Consider the following 19515-nt stretch of genomic DNA (forward strand, 5'->3'; position numbering starts at 1 on the left):
AACTAGTATTATAACTGCTACCATTTTACCATTTTTTAAAGTGGCATTTTATTTTGTCTTTATTTCATTTTGGGACTAATGTTCTCCACTCTATTTTCACCATTCCTTAAGCAACATTTCTCTCTACCTCAATTTTGCCTAGGTGCTAAACCCTATTCCCCACTTTTCCCCTTCTGTTGTCCTGTTTCTCTTACCCTACTCCAGCTTTAGATTTTCCCTATTCTTTTTACCCCCTGTCAAAATTTCACCCTACTTATATATCCTTTGTCCAATCCCCTGCTCTAAATCCTTATACACCTTTCCCTTATCTTCCTTCACTATCCAATTTTTTTTTCTTCTTCTTCTTTTCTCTCTCTATTGTTTTATTGTTGTGTGCTTGATTGACGAGTATATTGGGGCTTTTTTTAGGATTGTTTGTGAGGTTATTCTGCTTATTCTTTTTATTTTTCTGCCCCCTCCTCCCCGGTTATTTCTGTTTTCCCTTGCGTCGCTTGATATTATTGGTTGTTTGTAGTTTGTATTCATCTCCAGGAATCTGTTGTTGTAATTTGTTGGGATTAGTGGTGGTTGTATAGGAGTTTTCTCCTCATATAAATAGTCTCTTCCCCTCTTACACTTCATTCGCTTTTCTCTCTTACTTTTTTTTCTTTTCCTCTTCTATTTTCCCTCCCTTTTTCCAGTTTCATTTTTTCACACCTTTTTCTTTCTTTCTTTATTCTCTTCTATCTTTTTCTCTTCTTTCTTATCTCCTAGCACTCTTTACTCGGGTGGGCACCTTTATTTGGGGTTATTAATATCATAAATACATTCGTGTTCAGTGCCTGGTACATTGTGCCTTGTTGGGTTGTATTTGGTGCCTTTAAATCAACGCAGCAGATTCAAGCAACAGCGGCCTCCTGAGCACTACACGCTCTGTCTAGCGAACAGTTACTGTGTGTGAAGCCTCCCCCTACCAGCCAGAAGACCCACCACAGCTGTGAACAGCACCCACCAGAGGCCCTGCTACCAACGGAGGGGCAGCTGCTACCGCAACTGCCCAAGGGGCAACCACAGCCCGAGGAGCCTCTGCCGCCCAGGGAGCAGACACTGCCACCCAGGGAGCAGCCACGGAACAACTCAACAACTAGATATGTCAGTGAGATCAAACATGGGTAGACAAAGAAACCCCCAAAAAAAGAAAAGGACTCACCAGAAAAGCAGCTAAGTGAGACAGAGGCATGCAACATGACGGAAAAAGAATTCAGAATAAGGGTCCTAGAGTACATGCACTGGATGGAGGAAAAAAATCAATACCATATGCAAAAAGGCAGAAGAAACAGATGAAAAAATCAACAACTTAAGTAAGTCCCAAGAAGAAATGAAGAGCGACATAGCTGCAACAACAACAAAAAAAAAACATTGAAAGTATCAACAGTAGACTAGGAGAAGCAAAGGACCGAATTAGCGAATTAGAAGACAAGAAAGCAAAACACACTCATACTCTCCTGCAATTGGAGAAAAAAAATTAAAAGACAGGGGGAGAGCCTAAGGGATCTTTGGGACAACATGGAACAAAACAACATACGAATAATAGGGGTGCCAGAACAACAGAAAGATGAACATGGATTAGAAAACTATTCGAAGAAATAATATCAGAAAACTTCCCTGAGGTGGGGAAGAAAAAAGTCACACAAGCACAGAGGTGAACCCGAAAAGACCCACACCAAGACACATCATAATTACCATGGCAAATGTTCAGGACAAAGAGAGAATCTTACAGGCTGCAGAGAGAGATGGAAAGTTACATTTAAGGAATCTCCCATTAGATTATCAAATGATTTCTCAACAGAAACACATCATACCAGAAAAGAATGGATGGAAATCTACAAAGTGATGCAAAGCAAAGGACTGAATTCAAGAATACTCTATCTAGCAAGGCTATCATCCAAAACTGAAGGGGAAATAAGAAGCTTCACAGACATAAAAAGGCTAAGGGAGTTTATCACCACCAAGCCAGCCATGCAAAAAATACTAAAGGAACTGGTGTAAAAAGAAGAAATAAAAAGCTCAGAAAGAAAACAGCCACACACAAAAAGCCACAAAAAGAAATGGCTACAAACAAGTACCTTTCAATAATAACTTTAAATATAAACGGACTAAATGCTCCAACTAAAAGACATCGAGTGGCTGGATGGATAAAGAAACATGACCCATACATCTGCTGTCTATAAGAGACCCACCTCATTAGAAGGGACTCACACAGACTGAAAGTGAAGGGAGGGAAAAATATCTTTCAGGCAAATGGAAAGGAAAAGAAAGCTGGGGTAGCAATACTTATATCGGACAAAATACATCTCAAAGTGAAGGCCATAACAAAAGATAAGGAAGGCCACTTCATAATACTAAAGGGATCGATACAACAAGAGGATATAACCCTGATAAACATATATGCAACCATTGCAGCAGCACCCACATACATAAGAAAACTCATGCAAGATATCAGGGGAGAGATCGACAACAATACAACCATAGTAGGGGACTTTAATACACCACTGATATCACTGGATAAATCCGCTAGACAAACGATCAGCAAAGAAACAGCAATCCTAAATGACTCACTAGATCAGATGGACTTAATTGACATCTTCAGAACACTTCACCCCAAAGTCATGGAATATACATTCCTCTCAGGTGCTCATGGGACATATTCCAAAATAGACCACATATTGGGTCACAAGCAAAGTCTCCCCAAATTCAAGAAGATTGAAAACATAAAAAGCATCTTCTCAGACCACAATGGCATAATGTTAGAAATAAACTACAATAAAAACAACCGAAAATACTCAAACACTTGGAAGCTGAATAGCATGTTATTAAATATTGATTGGGTTACCAATGAGATCAAAGAAGAAATTAAAAACATCCTGGACACTAATGACAATGAAAACACAACAATCCAAAACCTATGGGACACAATGAAAGCAGTCCTGAGAGGGAAGTTTATAGCTCTACAGGCCTATCTCAAAAAACAAGAAAAAATAGTAATAAATCATCTAACTCTTCAACTCAAAGAATTAGCAAGAGAGCAACAAGAAAACCCCAGAGTGAGCAGAAGGAAGGAGATAATAAAGAGTAGAGCAGAAATAAATGGCATAGAGACCCAAAAAACAATACATAAAATCAATGAAACCAAGAGCTGGCTCTTTGAAAGGATAAAAAAAGATTGACAAACCCCTAGCCAGGCTCATCAAGAAGCAAAGAGAGAGGTCCCAAATAAATCAAATCAGAAATGATAGAGGCGAAATAACAACAGACCCCACAGATATCCAAATGTAGTTAAACAATACTATGGACAACTCTACTCCAACAAACTAGACAACCTGGAAGAAATGGACAAATTCCTAGGAAAATACAACATTCCAAAACTCAACCAGGACGAATCTAAAAAGAACAAAGTAGGTGGGATCTCAATACCAGATATCATGCTGTATTACAAAGCCACTGTTCTCAAAACTGCCTGGTACTGGCACAAGAACAGACATATAGATCAGTGGAATAGAATAGAGAGGCCCGAAATTAGCCCGAACCAATATGCTCAATTAATATTTGAGCATAGTCCTTTAAGTATTAGCCATTGCAATCAGACAAGAAGAAGAAATAAAAGGCATCCAAATTGGAAAAGATGAAGTAAAATTGTCCTTATTTGAAGATGACATGATATTATACATACAAATAACTATGGAAGAAATTGAAGCAGTCATCAAAAAGCTTCCAGCAAAAAAGAGCCCAGGACCAGACGGCTCAGGGGAGTTTTACCAATCTTTCAAGGAAGAAATAAAACCTATCCTCCTCAGACTACTACAAAAAGGTCAAGAGGAAGGAACACTTCCGAACACATTCTATGAAGCCAGCATCACCCTAATACCAAAACCAGGTAAAGACAACACAATGAAAGAGAATTACAGGCCAATATCCCTCATGAACAAAGATGCCAAAATCCTCAACAAAATCTTAGCAAATCGGATCCAGCAGTACATCAAGAGGATCATACACCATGACCAAGTAGGAATTATCCTAGGGATGCAAGGATGGTACAACACCCGTAAATCAATACACGTGATACATCACATAAACAAATTGAAAGAAAAAAACCACATGGTCATATCAATTGATGCAGAAAAAGCACTTGACAAAATCCAACACCCATTTTTGATAAAAACTCTCAGAAAGGTGGGAATAGAAGGATCATACCTCAACATAATAAACGCCATATATGACAGGCCACAGCCAACATCATACTAAATGGACAAAAACGAACACCATTTCCCCTAAGAACAGGAACAAGACAGGGATGCCCACTCTCACTGCTCCTGTTCAACATAGTCCTGGAAGTATTAGCCATTGCAATTAGACAAGAAGTAGAAATAAAAGGCATCCAAATTGGAAAAGAAGAAGTAAAACTGTCCTTATTTGCAGATGACATGATATTATACATAGAAAACCCTAGAGACTCCATCAAAAAACCACCAGACTTAATACATGAATTTGGTAATGTAGAAGGATACAAAATTAACCCCAAGAAATCTGTGGCATTTCTAAACACCAATAGTGAACTTGCAGAAAGAGAGATTATAAAAACAATCCCATTTATCATCGCACCAAAAAAATTAATACCTAGGAATAAGCTTAACTAAACAGGTAAAAGTCCTATACTCAGAAAACTACAGGACGTTGAAAAAGGAGGTAGAGGAAGACATAAAGAGATGGAAGAACATACCGTGGTCTTGGATTGATAGAATCAACATCATTAAAATGTCCATAGTACCCAAAGCAATCCATAAATTCAACGCACTTCCCATTAAAATACTAATGGCCTACTTCAAAGATCTAGACCAAACTCTCCAAAAATTCATCTGGAATAAAAAAAGACCCTGAATACCTGCAGCGAACCTGAGAAAGAACAAAGCAGGTGGGATCTCAATGCCAGATATCAAGCTGTATTACACAGCCACTGTTCTCAAAACTGCCTGGTACTGGCACAAGAACAGACATATAGATCAGTGGAATAGAATAGAGTCGAGAAATTAGCCCAAACCAATATGCTCAATTAATATTTGACAAAGGAGGCAAGAACATACAATGGAGCAAAGATAGTCTCTTCAATAAGTGGTGTTGGGAAAATTGGACAGATATATGCAAGAAAATTAAACTAGACCACCAACTTGCACTGTACACAAGAATAAACTCAAAATGGATAAAGGGCTTAAATGTATGACATGAAACCATAACAATTCTAGAAGAATCCAAAGGCAACAAAATCTCAGACATATGCCGAAGCAATTTCTGCACTGATACAGCTCCTAGGGCAGTTGAAACTAAAGAGAAAATGAACAAATGGGACTACATCAAAATAAAAAGCTTCTGCACAGCAAAAGAAACCATCAACAAAACAACAAGAAAACCCACTACGTGGGAAAACATATTTGCCAACGTCATATCTGATAAGGGCCTAATCTCCACAATGTATAGGGAACACATACATCTTAACAAAAAGAAGATAAACAATCCAATCAAAAAATGGGCAAAGGATCTAAATAGACACCTTTCAAAAGAGAACATTCAGAAAGCTAAGAGACATATGAAAACATGCTCAAAGTCACTAATCATCTGAGAGATGCAAACCAAAACAACAATGAGGTACCATCTCACACCTGTCAGAATGGCCATCATCAACAAATCAGCAAACGACAAGTGCTGGAGAGGATGTGGAGAAAAAGGAACACTTGTGCACTGCTGGTGGGAATGCAGACTGGTGCAGCCACTAAGGAAGACAGTATGGATTTTCCTCAAAAAACTAAAAATGGAACTCCCATTTGACCCTATGATCCCACTTCTAGGAATATATCGCAAGAAAACAGAAACACCAATCAGAAAGGATATGTGCAACCATATGCTCATAGCAGCACAATTCACCATAGCTAAGATCTGGAAACAGCCTAAGTGCCCATCAACAGATGAATGGATTAGAAAACAATGGTACATCTACAGGATGGAATACTATGCTGCTGTAAAAAAGAAGGAATTCTTACCATTTGAAAGGGCAAGGATGGAACTGGAGAGCATTATGCTAATGAAACAAGCCAGTCAATAAAGGAAAAATACCACATGATCTCACTCAATCATGGATAATAAAGATCATTACAAACTTTTGAACAATAATAGATACAGAGGGAGAGCTGCCTCAAACTGATTGTCAAATTGCAGCGGGAAGGCCAGGGAGGTTTGGGGTCAGGAGGGAGGGGAGTAAGAGATCAACCAAAGGACTTATATGCATGCATATAAGCATAACTATTGGACATAAGACACTGGGAGCAAGGGAGGGCAGGGGATTGTCAAGGGCCTGGGGGGGGGGGGGGGCGGAAAAGACACTTAGGTAATACCCTTTGTAATACTTTTAGCAAAAAAAATATAAAAATATATAAATAAAAAGAAGAAATGTACTTAAGAAATGGAAAAATGAGCTCCTGCGCTGATGGGCCCAAGCTGGAAGAGTAGAAGGTAGAAGAAAAAGAAAGGAATGGCAATAAAAAGAGAACAAAGGGCCAGTTGCTGTATGTGACAAGCTAAGAAGCTGCTGACACCCAGCAGAGAGCAGCAAGCACGTGAGTGGCTGGCACTGAATGAGAGGCAGTAGAAGGAGAAAAAGCAGGACTGACTTCCTTACATTTAGGGAGACATACAGGCAAATGGAGCCCTGCTCCTGGGCCTGGATGTGTGGCCTTCTCCCTAGGTGCTCCTCTGGCAGGCCACTCAGTGAGAGAACTGAGACAGCAGAGGGCCAGAATGCAGTGGCAAGTGGGCAGGGAGCCTGTTCCTTGCTGGGCAGCTAACTGTCCATTGACTATGGGATCCAAGAGCACACTGGGACATCTCCCTTTCACTTGGTTGTATTGCCCCTCAGGGTGGCCCTCCATACCCCCATCTCCCCGGTGTGACCTTCACCTGTGTCCACTTAAGTGCTCTCTGGGAACTGGCTTGGGTTGTCCACTCTTCAGACCCGGGGCCTGTCACTGGCTCAGCGTTGCTTTACCACCTCCTTGATTGATGGGAAGGAGGATCACGAGGGGAAAGTCTTCTAACATTAGACCATCCTCCACAAAAGGATGTCTTATTCTTAGGACGGGACACAGAACAAAGCAGAGGTTTATGCCAGCTTAGTATTTTGCTGAAAAGAATGTAAATGTGTTTACAGGCCACAAGAACTTGAATTCAAGAAGGGGCTGGATGCAGTGAATGACAGGCATGGACATGTGAGGCCGTGGCTCTGGCTCCCTGGCAGGCTGATGTCCCTTTCAGCACTGGGGGCCTGACTTTTGCACAGGGAATCCCGGCCATGGAGGGGCCACAGGCCAGCGATGGAGGCTCCCAGTGGGGAGGAGTGTTTGAGTCCAGGGCCTGGACTAGCTCCCCGTGACGGCCCCAGAGCAGTTGTACCTCAGTGGTGCTCACTGGAAGCCACTTGTTCCAGTCCCTGTGGATGGCCCTTGTGTGCGCTGACCCACTGAACAGTCACAGAGGTGAGTGAGTAGGTACCGGTGCACCAGAAAGAACCACCAAACCAGAAAGGATAAATGGTGATGTGATCTCCTTGACCCAACCTCCACCAGCCTAGTGTCTGCCCATCACGATGCTCATGCCTTCTTACTTGTCCAGTAACTGCAGGTGGGAGAATCAGGTTAACATGTCATAGAGGACACCAGATGGTTAACATCCAGTTCTCTTTATTACTGACAATTATTCACAACCCTTCAAGCAAAGGTAATCCCCGCATCTACCACCCAAGCCTCAATCCCTCCCCATGAGAGATTCAGGTGCATATTTCAAACTCCTTAGGACAAATCTCCCCAAAGAAACCATCGAGTCCCCTGCCAGCATTTCCCCCCCAACCCCGAGTAGTTGTCTGAAACTGGCTGCTGTGTTCCTGTATGGTACACTTATGTCTGGGCTTCAGTGCCCAAGTGCCCAGATGGGCACCCAGCTAGACACTCAAGCAACAGGATCACAGAATGGGAGTTGGGTCATGGAAGGTTCTACAGCCACAGTGAGGACAGGGGTAAGCACAGAGCCAGACCATGCCGGGCCGCCCCAACTGCTGCAGCATCTGCTTCAGCACGGCATGCATCTGGGCAAGTCGGCCCAGGTTGATGGTGCCGCTCCTTTCCTCGTAACTCTCCAGGGGGGCCGCATAAATCACGCAATACAGCTTGCTCAGCCCGATGATGTGGCGAGGCAGGTCCTCCAGGACGGTCATAGAGATGGGGTTTTCACAGAAACTGAGGGTCATGAGCTGAGAGCAGTGGCTCAGGGCAGGCAGGATGTCCAGGAACTGGGGGTCCATGATCCCACACTCATCCAAGTCCAGGTCCTGGAGAGTGGGGGAGGCTCTCTCTAACAGAAATTGGAGTGACCCAGAACTGATATTGGTCAGGTTGAGCCCACTGAAACTCAGGCTTTTGAGCTGGCTGACATTCAGGTGCTGGGAGAGATGTCTCAAGTCTCTTTCGAAAAGCAGGCAGTTAGTGATGGACAGGGTCTCCAAGGGGGTCTTCAGGCACCTGGGGAGACACAGAGCAGTTACATGTGGGGGATGGACCTGGTGGGCAGAGGCAGGTGAGGATGATCCAGGCCTTCAGGGTGAAGAGGCCCATGTCACCGAAGCCTACAGTGTTCCAGATGATGATCAAACCCAGCATGTTGCACAGTGAAAAGGGACATTCACGTCAGAGCAAATTTGAGTGGAATCTTTCTCCATCTGTTATCTGCTCCGTGACGGATCCAACTGGATGAAACCTCACACACTCCATTTACTCATCATACACCCCCAGCCCAAACACACAGGTGTTGTGAACATAAAGATGGGAGGTAAAGATGGGAGGAGCTCAGAAAGGAGCCTGGCCCAGGGTCTGAAGCAGGAGGCAACCAGTGCATTTTAGTATTGGAGACATGTCCCGAAATGCCTGCAACTCGGGCTTCCTTCCAGCCACAGCCTAGACCCCTGTCACCATCATCTCTTAGCCCAATGAGGCCTCTGGCAGATGTGCAGAAAGGGCTAACCTGGGCACAGTCAGGCAACATCCAGCGAGGGCCGCCACCCTCCAGGAACTTAGATCACTGCATTGTCCACAAACCACCTATCCCATCTCGTAATGCCTCCCTCCAGAATCCTGCATTTACCAGGCATTCTGTTTGCGAGAGCCTATGGCAACCCTTGGCAGACAGGTGATTGAGGCAGGTTTGGAGTGAAAGGCTGCCATGGCCAAATCTCTAAGTGCGGAACTTAACCCCTGAAACCGCACCTTTGATTGGCTTTCCCCTAGTCATTGCAATCCTCACTTGTTTCTATTGCATCATCTTCCCTTAGACACCACTCAGAAGGATTCCCAAAGCTACCATCCCCTGTCCCGAAGCCTCCATTACGCCAATTCCTAGCAAGGAGTCTCTTTACTAGCCTCTGTCCTAGTGCATACGTCCTACCTTTGTCTGGGGGGTTATGACACAACATGCAAGGAGACAGAGCAGTGAACAAGACACTGACTGTGTGGACCGCCTAGTGGCTCAGGCACTCTAGCACTGCTGAGGGACGGCACACGGGAGAGCCCGTCACTGTGCGCTGAAATGGAAAGGGACTCGCTCTGGTCGGCAGGGAAACCTCGCCACCCCTCACCTGAGGATCTCGTCCAGGCGGCCTTTGAGGATGGAGACATCGTCCAAATAGAGCTCCTGGAGGTGGGGCAGGCTGAGGAACTGAGAGGAGACCAGGCTGACACACTGCTCCTCCTGCTCCAAGGTGGTGTGAGAAGACGTAAAGACGTGGGAGAGCAGGAACCGGCGCAGATTGCCCATCTGGCCCAGGTAAGGAGCGAACTTCCTCAGAGTGGACAGCTTCCAGGTACAGTTTACCTCCAAATCCTGGACAGAGTCCAGCTGCACCATATCCAGGATGTTAATGTTTTGCTTTGACATCGCAAACACCTTCAGCTTCTTACAGCAAAGGTGCAGCAAACCTCTCCTCTCGCTGACTTTCTTAATCAGGTAGCTGAGGGACTCATCAAGGACACCTTTCTTGAGGCAAAGGTCTACTAACACCTCCACGGGGGCCAAGGGTGAATTTGGCCTGGCCGTTAAGCTGTGCACTTTCCCCCTCTTCCTCCTGGGCTGTGGGGCCTCAGGCTCCAGCAGTGAGCACACATGGGCTCTGGTTCCGGCCCACACGATCCAGAACTCCTGATGAACTCTCTTCTGTAAATTAAGCACCTGCAGTATCCATCTCCTGTGGAGAAAATAGGAGATCTGCTGGGGTGCATTAAGATAACAAGGAATAAGACCATGAGTCTAGGAATCTGGGCAGCTGGGCCAGACACCTGACTGGACTTTGACTCCATGGCCCAGGAATCAGCTGCTCCTGGTGCTACTGGGGTCCTTCATGGTCCCCATTCCTGGTACCTTTAGGTGCCACCAGGAAGGAGTGGGCTCGTGTCCCTTGGGTCACCCTCGGCATCTTCATCAGCCCTATCTATCCGAAGCCTGTTCCCAGAATGACCCCAGCAGTGGCTCCAAGGCCTCCCTCAGCTCTCCCTTTGGCCCTGCACACACCCGGATCCCAGCTGTAACTGCTCAGATCCCCAGGGTGCTCCCAGGCTACTGGATCCCCTGTACCTGGGTCGAGTCTCCTGGGCAAGCAGGGCATCGAGTCCCTCCAGCACAGCCTGCAAGATATCCTGGTGAGGCTGCCGATGGTTCATCAGGGCCCCCAGAGGGAGGCAGGGGAAGGGCCAAGCCTGCACCATGGCCTTCAGGACTTTGCTGTGCTTCCCAGCGAAGGCTGCCATGAACAGAGGTGGGAAGAGCTCCACAGGAAGCCACTCCAGAGCAGCGATGGCCGAGGCTTCATCCCTCAGCAGGCTCTGACATGCCAATTCCAGGAGTCTGCGTGGAGCCGGAAGGCTCATCCCCATGAAGCTGCTATGAAAGAGATCCTGGGAGACAGCCGGGAGCAAGGCATCTTGTCAGGCTGAGCATGAGCAACCCCGGTCTTTCTCCCTTCAGAGGGACCAGCTGAGGGCCAAAGGCACTGCTCCGGCAACAACTGGAGCGCCCCCAATTTACCACAACCCCGTTTTCTGCTTAGGGGCCGCAAAGCCACTCAGCCCTGCCTCTCCTCTGACACTGGCAGGACAAGAACCAGGCACCAAGGAGGGGTGAGATGACCACTGGACCCCTCCCACATCTACCCACTGGCTAGCTGGAATTCTGCTGTGCAGTGAGTCCTGGGAAACCAGAGAGATGATCCCAACCTTTCCAGGGAAAACGTTTCTGAGGATCACTGAAGGGCTGAAAACACCTGGAGTAGGGAGCAGCCCGTGGCCCAGGACTGCCTCTTGCTAAGTTCCAGGAAATAAAATAGATGGGGAAGATTAAGGAACACCCACACAATGGGTACCACTGAGGCCTTTGACACCTTTTAAATGAGGAATCCTAAAAGCAGCACAAACGTTTTCTAAAGCATGGGGTAGCTGCAGGTGAGAAAAATAACCATTAATTCCAACATGTACATTTTATTGTGTGCCCCTTCTATGAATATTAGAATGACCACTTTATCCATGACAACAGAGGGCTCACATGTCACAAGTAAGGCTCCTCTCAATAAGAAACTGCAAGCCCTGGTCAGTGTTGCTCAGTGCGGTGAGCATCCTCCCGTGCCCCCAAAGGTCTCTTGAGGGCTCCATTCCTAACCCCCGTTAGGGGGTGGGCAGGAGCCAGCTGATGGATGTTTCTCACATCAATGTTTCTCTCTCTCTCCCTCCCCCCACCCCCTTCCACTCTTTCTAAACATCAATTGGCTGTTATGAAAGACTTTCCATTAAGACCTGTTTTCACACGCACAGCCCGGTCGCTAAAAACTACAAAAAGGATTTTGCCACGTTGGCCTACAATAGGCTCCTTAGAAACACTCGACTTTCAGACACAGGGGAAACTTGCCCTGTGAACCTCTATGCATGGCAAACATCAAAACAGAAATCAAAACGTTTTGCATTAAGGCAAACCTGCACCCAGAGGCAAAGGCAAAGTCTGCTCATTTGTAAGGAAGAAAGGACAAATCTCTGGGTTCTTGGCCTGCAGGTCCTTGTGGACCACCTTAGGCTCCTGACTCACCAGAGGGGCGTGGTGAAGGGAGCCCTGTGCTCAGACCTGGGCATTGACTCTCATGCTCTAGCCTCTGTTCCCACCTCAGCCTCCTCGGAAGCCATTATACCTCGTCTGACCACACCTTCCTTTTGAGGTCCTAGCTGAAATGGCTACTTCCACCTGAGAGCAGAACCTTAGTCCTGGATCTCCAGGCATTTAACCCTGATGGGGTTTTGTACTCTCCACACCTCCAGCTGAACCCCAGGTCCATGCATGAAAGGAAAAGAAAAGGAAACCAAACTGGAAGTAGACTTGATGGGGGTGTTGGTGCCACATCAAAATTCCCTAATGTTCCCGTTAACACACCTTTAGGGAGACAGTGGTATCATCTCAAGAGAGAAAGAATTTCAATGCAACAGTATTGAGGACCAAACAGTCCCTGAGACTTGATGTTACCTACAATTGCAAATCCCGTGCCCATTCCAACAGGAACAGAGGGACAGTTGGTCTTCCAGATTTTGAGGAGCAAGCCTTCCCCAGAGGAGGTCTGGCCAAAATCACGTCTAGGGGCTGATCAGGAGAGGGGAGGGGCTGCACGTTTGTAATGGGACCAAGGGAATTACCCAGGACAAGGTGAACATTTGGGAAACTCAAAGACTCTGACTGCATACACTTGAGAACTTAAAAGGCTAGCGGTGAAGGAGGAAACTGGGTGGACCCCTTAAACCCAAGCTGACGGGGAGTATAGGCAGGAGATTCTGTCACCCTCCCTCTGTGGACGTAAAGGGCATTTCCTCCCAGAAGAACCAGACCAGCTCAGCAAACTGGCTTGAGAAAATTAAATGTGAAAATGTGGGTTGTGGAGAGGCCAGAGGAGGGGTGTGGCAGCTCAACCTGGGATGTGACTTATCCAATTCTGAAAGCCACTGAGGGGTGAGAGTCGTGGGCTCTTTGGAATCTTGGAGGCACAGAGAAAAATAAATGTGGGCCAAAAGACCTGTGTATCCTTATCAAGTAGCTGTGACAGAGGGCATTCTCTTTAGCTCAGGCATCCTCTTCCACATCCCAACCTTTCACAGGCAGCAGGTTAGTCCCAGCCAAGTTCCAGGGACTAACATGATTGCCAAAGTCTGTATAAATAACTAATGTTTGCTCAACCCTAGGGAACAATCCATGCAAATTTGGCTTCAAAAAGCTCCTTCTGGGCCCACGCCTAAAACTCTCACTCAGATCGTGACGGAAGATGTCCTCCCTCAGGATTAAGCTCAGTGCACAGATACACCTTCCCCTTCAGAAGATTTGAAGCTGTACTTGGCATGTAAGGATCTGCCATAGTTTGAGATATCCCCATGCTGTACTGGGTCACACATCGGATCTTTTGAAATTGAGGGAGAGACAGACAGAGAGAGAACCAGAGAGAGAGAGCTTGGGGGTTGGGGGCGAGAGAGCGAGAGAGAGACAGAGGCAGAGAGGAGCAACTTTTCTGCTCTTGTCTACCCCCTGCATTGTGATGCCCAAACAACTCTCATGTTCCAGGCAGAGGGACAACGTGACAGATTACCACAGTGGTGTTGACCAGAAAATTCCAGACTGGCTGTTGAGGTTTCTGGAAGAGGTTCAAACTGTAATGAGGTCAGCATTTGAGTCTAGACTTGGTATCATGGGCTTTTAGCCTGAGGGTGCCACCTGGGGGCTGAGATTTTCTCTTTAACACAGACATTATATGCACCAGGCGGAAACTGGAAAACTGTAGGAGCCCAAGCTCAGGCAGCCTCTATGAGATCCCAGTGTCCAGGAGATACAAGGAGGTAGTAGGAACCACTAAGAATGACCTAGAAACAAAGTCTGAGGCGAACATACCTTCTTCATGAGCAAGAAACACTCCTCTATCCACCCCCCCACAGGGCATGTGCTATGGCACAAGGGGCAGGAGAACTTCCTGCCCAGTATTGGACAGGCCCCGCCAAGTCCCAGCACCCACACATGAATTTGGGGGATGTTTTCACCACATCCTGGTCACCTGCCACCTGCTCTCATCATGGCCCTCACTTATGGACAGGACACAGTAGCCTCTGAGCCCATGAGGAGGGCCGTCCTCTGCAACCGCATTCTCCAGTCACAAAATTCCTACTGCGATCCCAGGTCATCTGCCCTATGGACCTTTTTTTGAATGAAGGGGGGTCCTTAGAATGCGCTCCAAGTCTGGGACCCTCTTTATGCATCCCTGGAATGTCAGTCAGCCCATCATGAACCTGATGCTGGGGACAGCCACTGATAAGAGAAACCACGAGTTCTCCACAATTCTTCTGAGCTGCTTTGGAGAACATGACAAGCTACATTGTAGGGAAGGAAAATCAACATCCGAGCTGCCTTTCTGGATCCAAAGAGGCACCAAAGAGGCAGGAGGATGCCCTTCCTGGGATCCACAGCAAGCCCTGCCTCTGTGGGGCTTCACAGGCCCTGGGGAACAGTCCCCATGCATGGGCTTTCCCATCGTCCACTCTATGAACCCAGCCTTGGAGCAGACACCCTTCCACCTGGCTTCTTTCCCTCCGCAGTCAGACCTCTTCTTATCCTGACATATTTAGTCCTCTGTGCCTTTTTCAAACTCACAAGTCTCTGCTGGCTCTACCTGCCCTGCCTCTGCCCAACCAGACCTGGTTTCACATCAGCCACAATGATATCTAGACCTAAACAAGGGATTGTCCCTCCTCCCTCCTCCCCAAGGAGAACATGCCTCACATCCAGGACATGCCTGGGTCTCGCCATTTAATGCCAAGGGCGGTGCAGGAGGGCTGGCAGGAGGCACTGGCACAGAGTGGACATGTTATCTGGGATGTCCCCGGGTCAGCTGATCCTTGCCGCCAAAGACAGACTCCTCTCCTCTCTCTCTTCAATCCTGGATTTACTCAAGAACATTCACTGAGGGCCTAAGGTGCATCCACTGCTATTCCGGATGATCTGCAGGGACACCTCATGAGAATGTCATGGTCTTCCTCAGAGTATCTCTGAGGCATGAACCCTCACTTGACTGAGCAGACAAACGAAAAAACAAAACAACTGGGCTGGAAAATGAGCAAGTCATAGGCTGCTCTTGCTTTGCACGGTAGAGCACGCCACACAGAATGGTACCTCCAGCTAATACCCTGCCCAGCAATCCTAATAACCATAGGAAAAGTTGTTATTTTTCAATGGCCATTACAAATTTTTATCACAACATTAAAAACTCTGTTATAAACATACCGTACATGTAAATAAATAAAGTAGTAAAATCACTACTTAGCATCCTGTGATTTTAAATATTTGAGAATTAAAAACTGACATGAGCCTTTGCAAACTATTTCAAGACTAGTTTAAACATGGCTTGCGGGTCTTCAGCTCATACAACTTTCCACACAGCGTGAGAATCTTTTCCATGCCCTGCTGAACTGTCACATTGCTTTCTAGGTTTGGATAAGCTTCCCAGGTCCCATCCTTCCTGCTGCCTATGTGGGCACCTGTCTCTGGGAGAGTTCCTTTAGTGTGAAGCTCTTTGCCCTCATGGCTTGCCCTGGGGCCTCTCCATCCTTTTTTTGGTCACAACCATGTTCCTCATTTACACTTCTCTGGGAGCTGGCCATTGTGAACCTGAAGCTGGGTTCTGAGTCACGATGATGAGCAAAAGTAATTCCTCATGTTTGGCAGAATTTAAGAAATTACCCAACCATTTCACTTTCCAAGTCTCATTACTTCTCTCTCCAGACAACAGACCTTGGCAGGGGCCAAAAATTGACTTCCTTCTCCCTGTGCGGCAACTGAGGCCTGAGTCAGTCGCCTGCGCTCATATCGCTGAGTGGGTCATGGGAAGGTGACACAAGAAGAAGGCCCTGGTTCCTGGTGTAAGGCTCCCATGGCCATCACCAGGGCCAGCCTGATGGGAGTGTGCCTAGAGAAATCACCAGAGAATGGGAACATGCCACTCTCTGTGTGGCAGCGGTGGACACGACCAGGGTCATGGGCAGAGAGCAGGAGTGTCCATTTAGGTGACAATCACCCACCACAATTCAGGTGCTCGGCAGGTCCGTGCTCAGCCATGGTGTATGGACCCGGTCAGGTCTTCAGGAGGATGGGGGAGGCGATGGCGTGATATTCCCAGGGAGAACTAGGAATGATCTGCAAGTATGTAAATTTACTGATGATGTGTCACCCACAAGATCAAGGTAGCAATTGTGCATGGAGGCCCTCCCACAGCTGAGGGAGAGGGAAAGAGAGGGGTGGGGAACCCAGCCCAGCACTGGGGCCACAGGAGGCATAGCTCCAGGGTGTCTCCCTCTTGGCCTGAGCTCCACTATGCCCCTCCGCCTCATCCTCTGCACAGGTGGATCACACTAAGGAGGGCACCTTCCGGCAGCCCAGGGCTGACAATTCTCTCTGCCCCAAACTACTGTGCAGTCAGGGCCTTGACCTCTCCTCTCAGGGTCCTGGGCCCAGTATGTCCTGAAATAGCCACTCTCAATGGGGCTGAGACACTAGTAACAGGAGGGGTTACCACCAGGTGACCTTAGTACCAGCAGCATCTGTGTGAGGCCTGATCCTCCCAATGCATGAGGGCGAGGTCTCTCCATCCCCATTCTCTAGCTCCCAGGCCTCCCTGATCTCCTTGGGCGGTAGCCAGGGGACAGGTTGTGCACTACTGTTACTTTGTTTCAAGAACCATCCCTAACACTCAGTGGTGCAAGCTCAGGGGAAGAGACCAAAACTTACCTGATGCCAAACACCAGTTAAGTCTGTGGGCTCTCATGCCAGCCCTGCTCTGAGCAGAGTTGCTGAACATGGGGTCTCTAACACACTACAGCTTCTTGTCTCATGCTCGCTCTCTTTTACCCCATGGAAAGGCAGGAGAACAAATGATTTTGGGGGGACAGGACCTGAGAATACAATGGCTGCTCCTGTTTCTGCTCCCCCAGGAGGGGCCTGAGGATGCAGATCCCACCTATTTCCCTGGTGATGAGAATGGAAGAGGTGCAGTGCTTCTCTAGACACCCAAGGCGGCTCCCGTAACCAGCTCACCTGAAGATGTCTTCCTTCCATGCTGCTTTCAGCTCAGAATGGCCTCACGCCCTCCAGTACTTGGTTGCCCTGGTGGTCCATGGTCTCAGTCACCTGTGTCAACCCAGGTCAGAGTAAGAACCAACTGGTCCCCAATTAGGAATCAGCATGTTGACGCACATACGTAGGAAGCCATGGGCTCCTGTGAAAATCTTTGAGAACACCTTGGAGGAATCTGAAAACAGGAGACGTGCCCTGGCTGGTTAGGCACACAGGTATCCAACCAAGGGCTGAACGACCCAGCAGAAGATAGTCGGACTTCCTCCTTTTCATCTGCAGACCTCTGGTCACTGCATTGCACCGATCCAGCACGCAAGTCCCATGAGCCTGCTGCAAGGCACAACATGCAGGCATCCGGTCCTCACGGTAGTGCCGCTCCAGCACAAGGACCCCCTCAGCCCACTGCCCCAGTAGACGATACTTGGGCACCTTTGTAAGCAGGCATTGGGCATCCAATTCCAACTATGGATGCTCATCCCCCAAAGCAGAAAATGGGACTTCTCCCTACACGGGCCAGTGGCGCAGCACAATCACTCTGATCCAGTGTGTGGGCCCCACAAGCACACACCCCTTGCAGACAGCTCCTGGGCCCTTCTGTGTGCTATCACTGGGCATGTGCCTTTCCAACCAAGGGTGCATGGCTCCCTCAGTAGGATCCACGGGGTCCCCCCTCCCCCCGCCCGGCTACCTACCTCTGGACAGTCTGCTGCTGGATCCTAAACTCCTTCGTGATTCAGACAGGGAAATCACTTTGGCCAGAGTCCCACTGCCTCAACCACAAACTACGAGATACCCGCCTCCACACACTCATGGGCACCGGGCCCTCATAGTGAGCTTCAGAGTAACGCTAATCCAGCGACGGTCACACCACACCGGCTAAAGGCACAGTTCCTGAGCCGCAGGCCCCAAGAATCTTCCATCCCAGGCAATGGTCTTTGGGAACAAACAGTGAGCGCATACCAGTGAGACCTCAGACAATCTTTTCCACAAGAGCCGGAACAATAATCACATCCAAAACACCTTGCAAAACAATGCTGGCGGTGAGTCACATTGCTAACCCGTGATAACACTTCATCCACAAAGATGAAACTGACAGTCAAGACCCAACTATCCCAAGAGAACCCAAATAGCTCAAGTAGGGAGCTCTGCTAGATTACCAATCCCAGAAGACCTGAGAGATCACACCAGTAGAAACACCCCCAAAAGAACCTGGGTGGGAAAGCAGTTGAATCTAGCACACAGATACAATACCGATGTTACAACAAAACATAGGGAGACAAAAAAGCAATCCGCAAAGGAATGAATAAAGTGCAATCAACAGAAAAGGAGTTAAATGAAATGGAGGCAACTAACATGTCAGATGAAGAAAGTTTAAAATGCAAGAGGAGAGCCTATGGGAGCTTTGGAAAAACACCCAACAATTCAACATCCACATAATAAGGATACCAGAACTACTATAGGAGACAAAGTGAAGCAAGGAATAGAAAACATGTTGGAAGTGATAATGACAGAAAACTTCCCTGATATTGGCCAGAAAATAACTATGCAAGTGCAAGAACCACATAGAGTCCTAAACAAGATGAACCCAGAAAGACCAACACCAATCCACATCATAATTAAACATCAATGCCAAAGTAAGAATCATAAAGGCTGTCAGAGAAAGACAGAAAGTTACCCACAAGGCATCTCCCATTAGAATATCAACTGATATCTCAACAGAAACACACCAGGCCAGAAGGGGATGGAATAAAATATACAAAATGATGTGAAACAAGGGAAGAAATCCATACCCAGAAAGTCTATCATTCAAAATTGAAGATGGAATCTGGAGATTCACAGACAAAAAAAGGGCTAAGAGAGTTTATTAACACCAAGCCAGCGAAGCAAGAAATGCTAAAAGGACTGCTGTAAAAAGGAAGAAACAGAAAGGCAAGATGAAAGAAAAATATAAGAATAAAAATGATGACAATCAAGTACATTTCAATAATAACATTAAATGTAAATGGACTAAATGCTCCAATCAAAAGACATAAGGTAGGTGAATGCATAAGAAAACATGACCCACCTCAGAGCAAAGGATTCACACAGACTGATAGTGAAGGGATGGAAAATAAAAGTGTTTCAGGTAAATGGAAATGAGAGAAAAGCTGGGGTAGCAATGCTTATATCTGACAAAATAGAACTCAAAGTGAATGCCATAACAAGAGATAAGGAAGGCCACTGCATAATACTAAAGGAGCCAATTCAACAAGAAGATAAAAC

At 47.0% G+C, this 19515-nt stretch overlaps 1 protein-coding gene across 1 annotated transcript; it reads right to left on the reverse strand.

The window, feature by feature from the left end:
* Positions 1–8038: 8038 nt before the first annotated feature.
* Positions 8039–12501, reverse strand: LOC139000631 (melanoma antigen preferentially expressed in tumors-like). The gene is made up of 4 exons (XM_070402771.1): positions 12479–12501; positions 10696–11028; positions 9704–10309; positions 8039–8594 (listed from the first exon to the last, which is right to left on the reverse strand). Exons 1-4 carry the CDS (start codon positions 12499–12501, stop codon positions 8039–8041), a joined length of 1518 nt encoding a protein of 505 aa, XP_070258872.1.
* Positions 12502–19515: the final 7014 nt, after the last annotated feature.

Source organism: Myotis yumanensis, unplaced genomic scaffold (assembly GCF_028538775.1).
Source record: "Myotis yumanensis isolate MYYU_CA2020_CCGP unplaced genomic scaffold, mMyoYum1.0.hap1 SCAF_24, whole genome shotgun sequence".
NCBI lineage: Eukaryota > Metazoa > Chordata > Mammalia > Chiroptera > Vespertilionidae > Myotis > Myotis yumanensis.

Excerpts from the sequence above, each read along its gene's own strand:
- LOC139000631 (XM_070402771.1), bottom strand. The coding sequence starts at position 12,501 with ATGTGGCACCAACACCCCCATCA. Across the intron at positions 11,029-12,478 it reads TGGCACCAACACCCCCATCA|GGCTGTCTCCCAGGATCTCT; the intron begins AGTCTACTTCCA and ends TGCCTTGCTCCC. Across the intron at positions 10,310-10,695 it reads GCCCAGGAGACTCGACCCAG|GAGATGGATACTGCAGGTGC; the intron begins GTACAGGGGATC and ends TTTTCTCCACAG.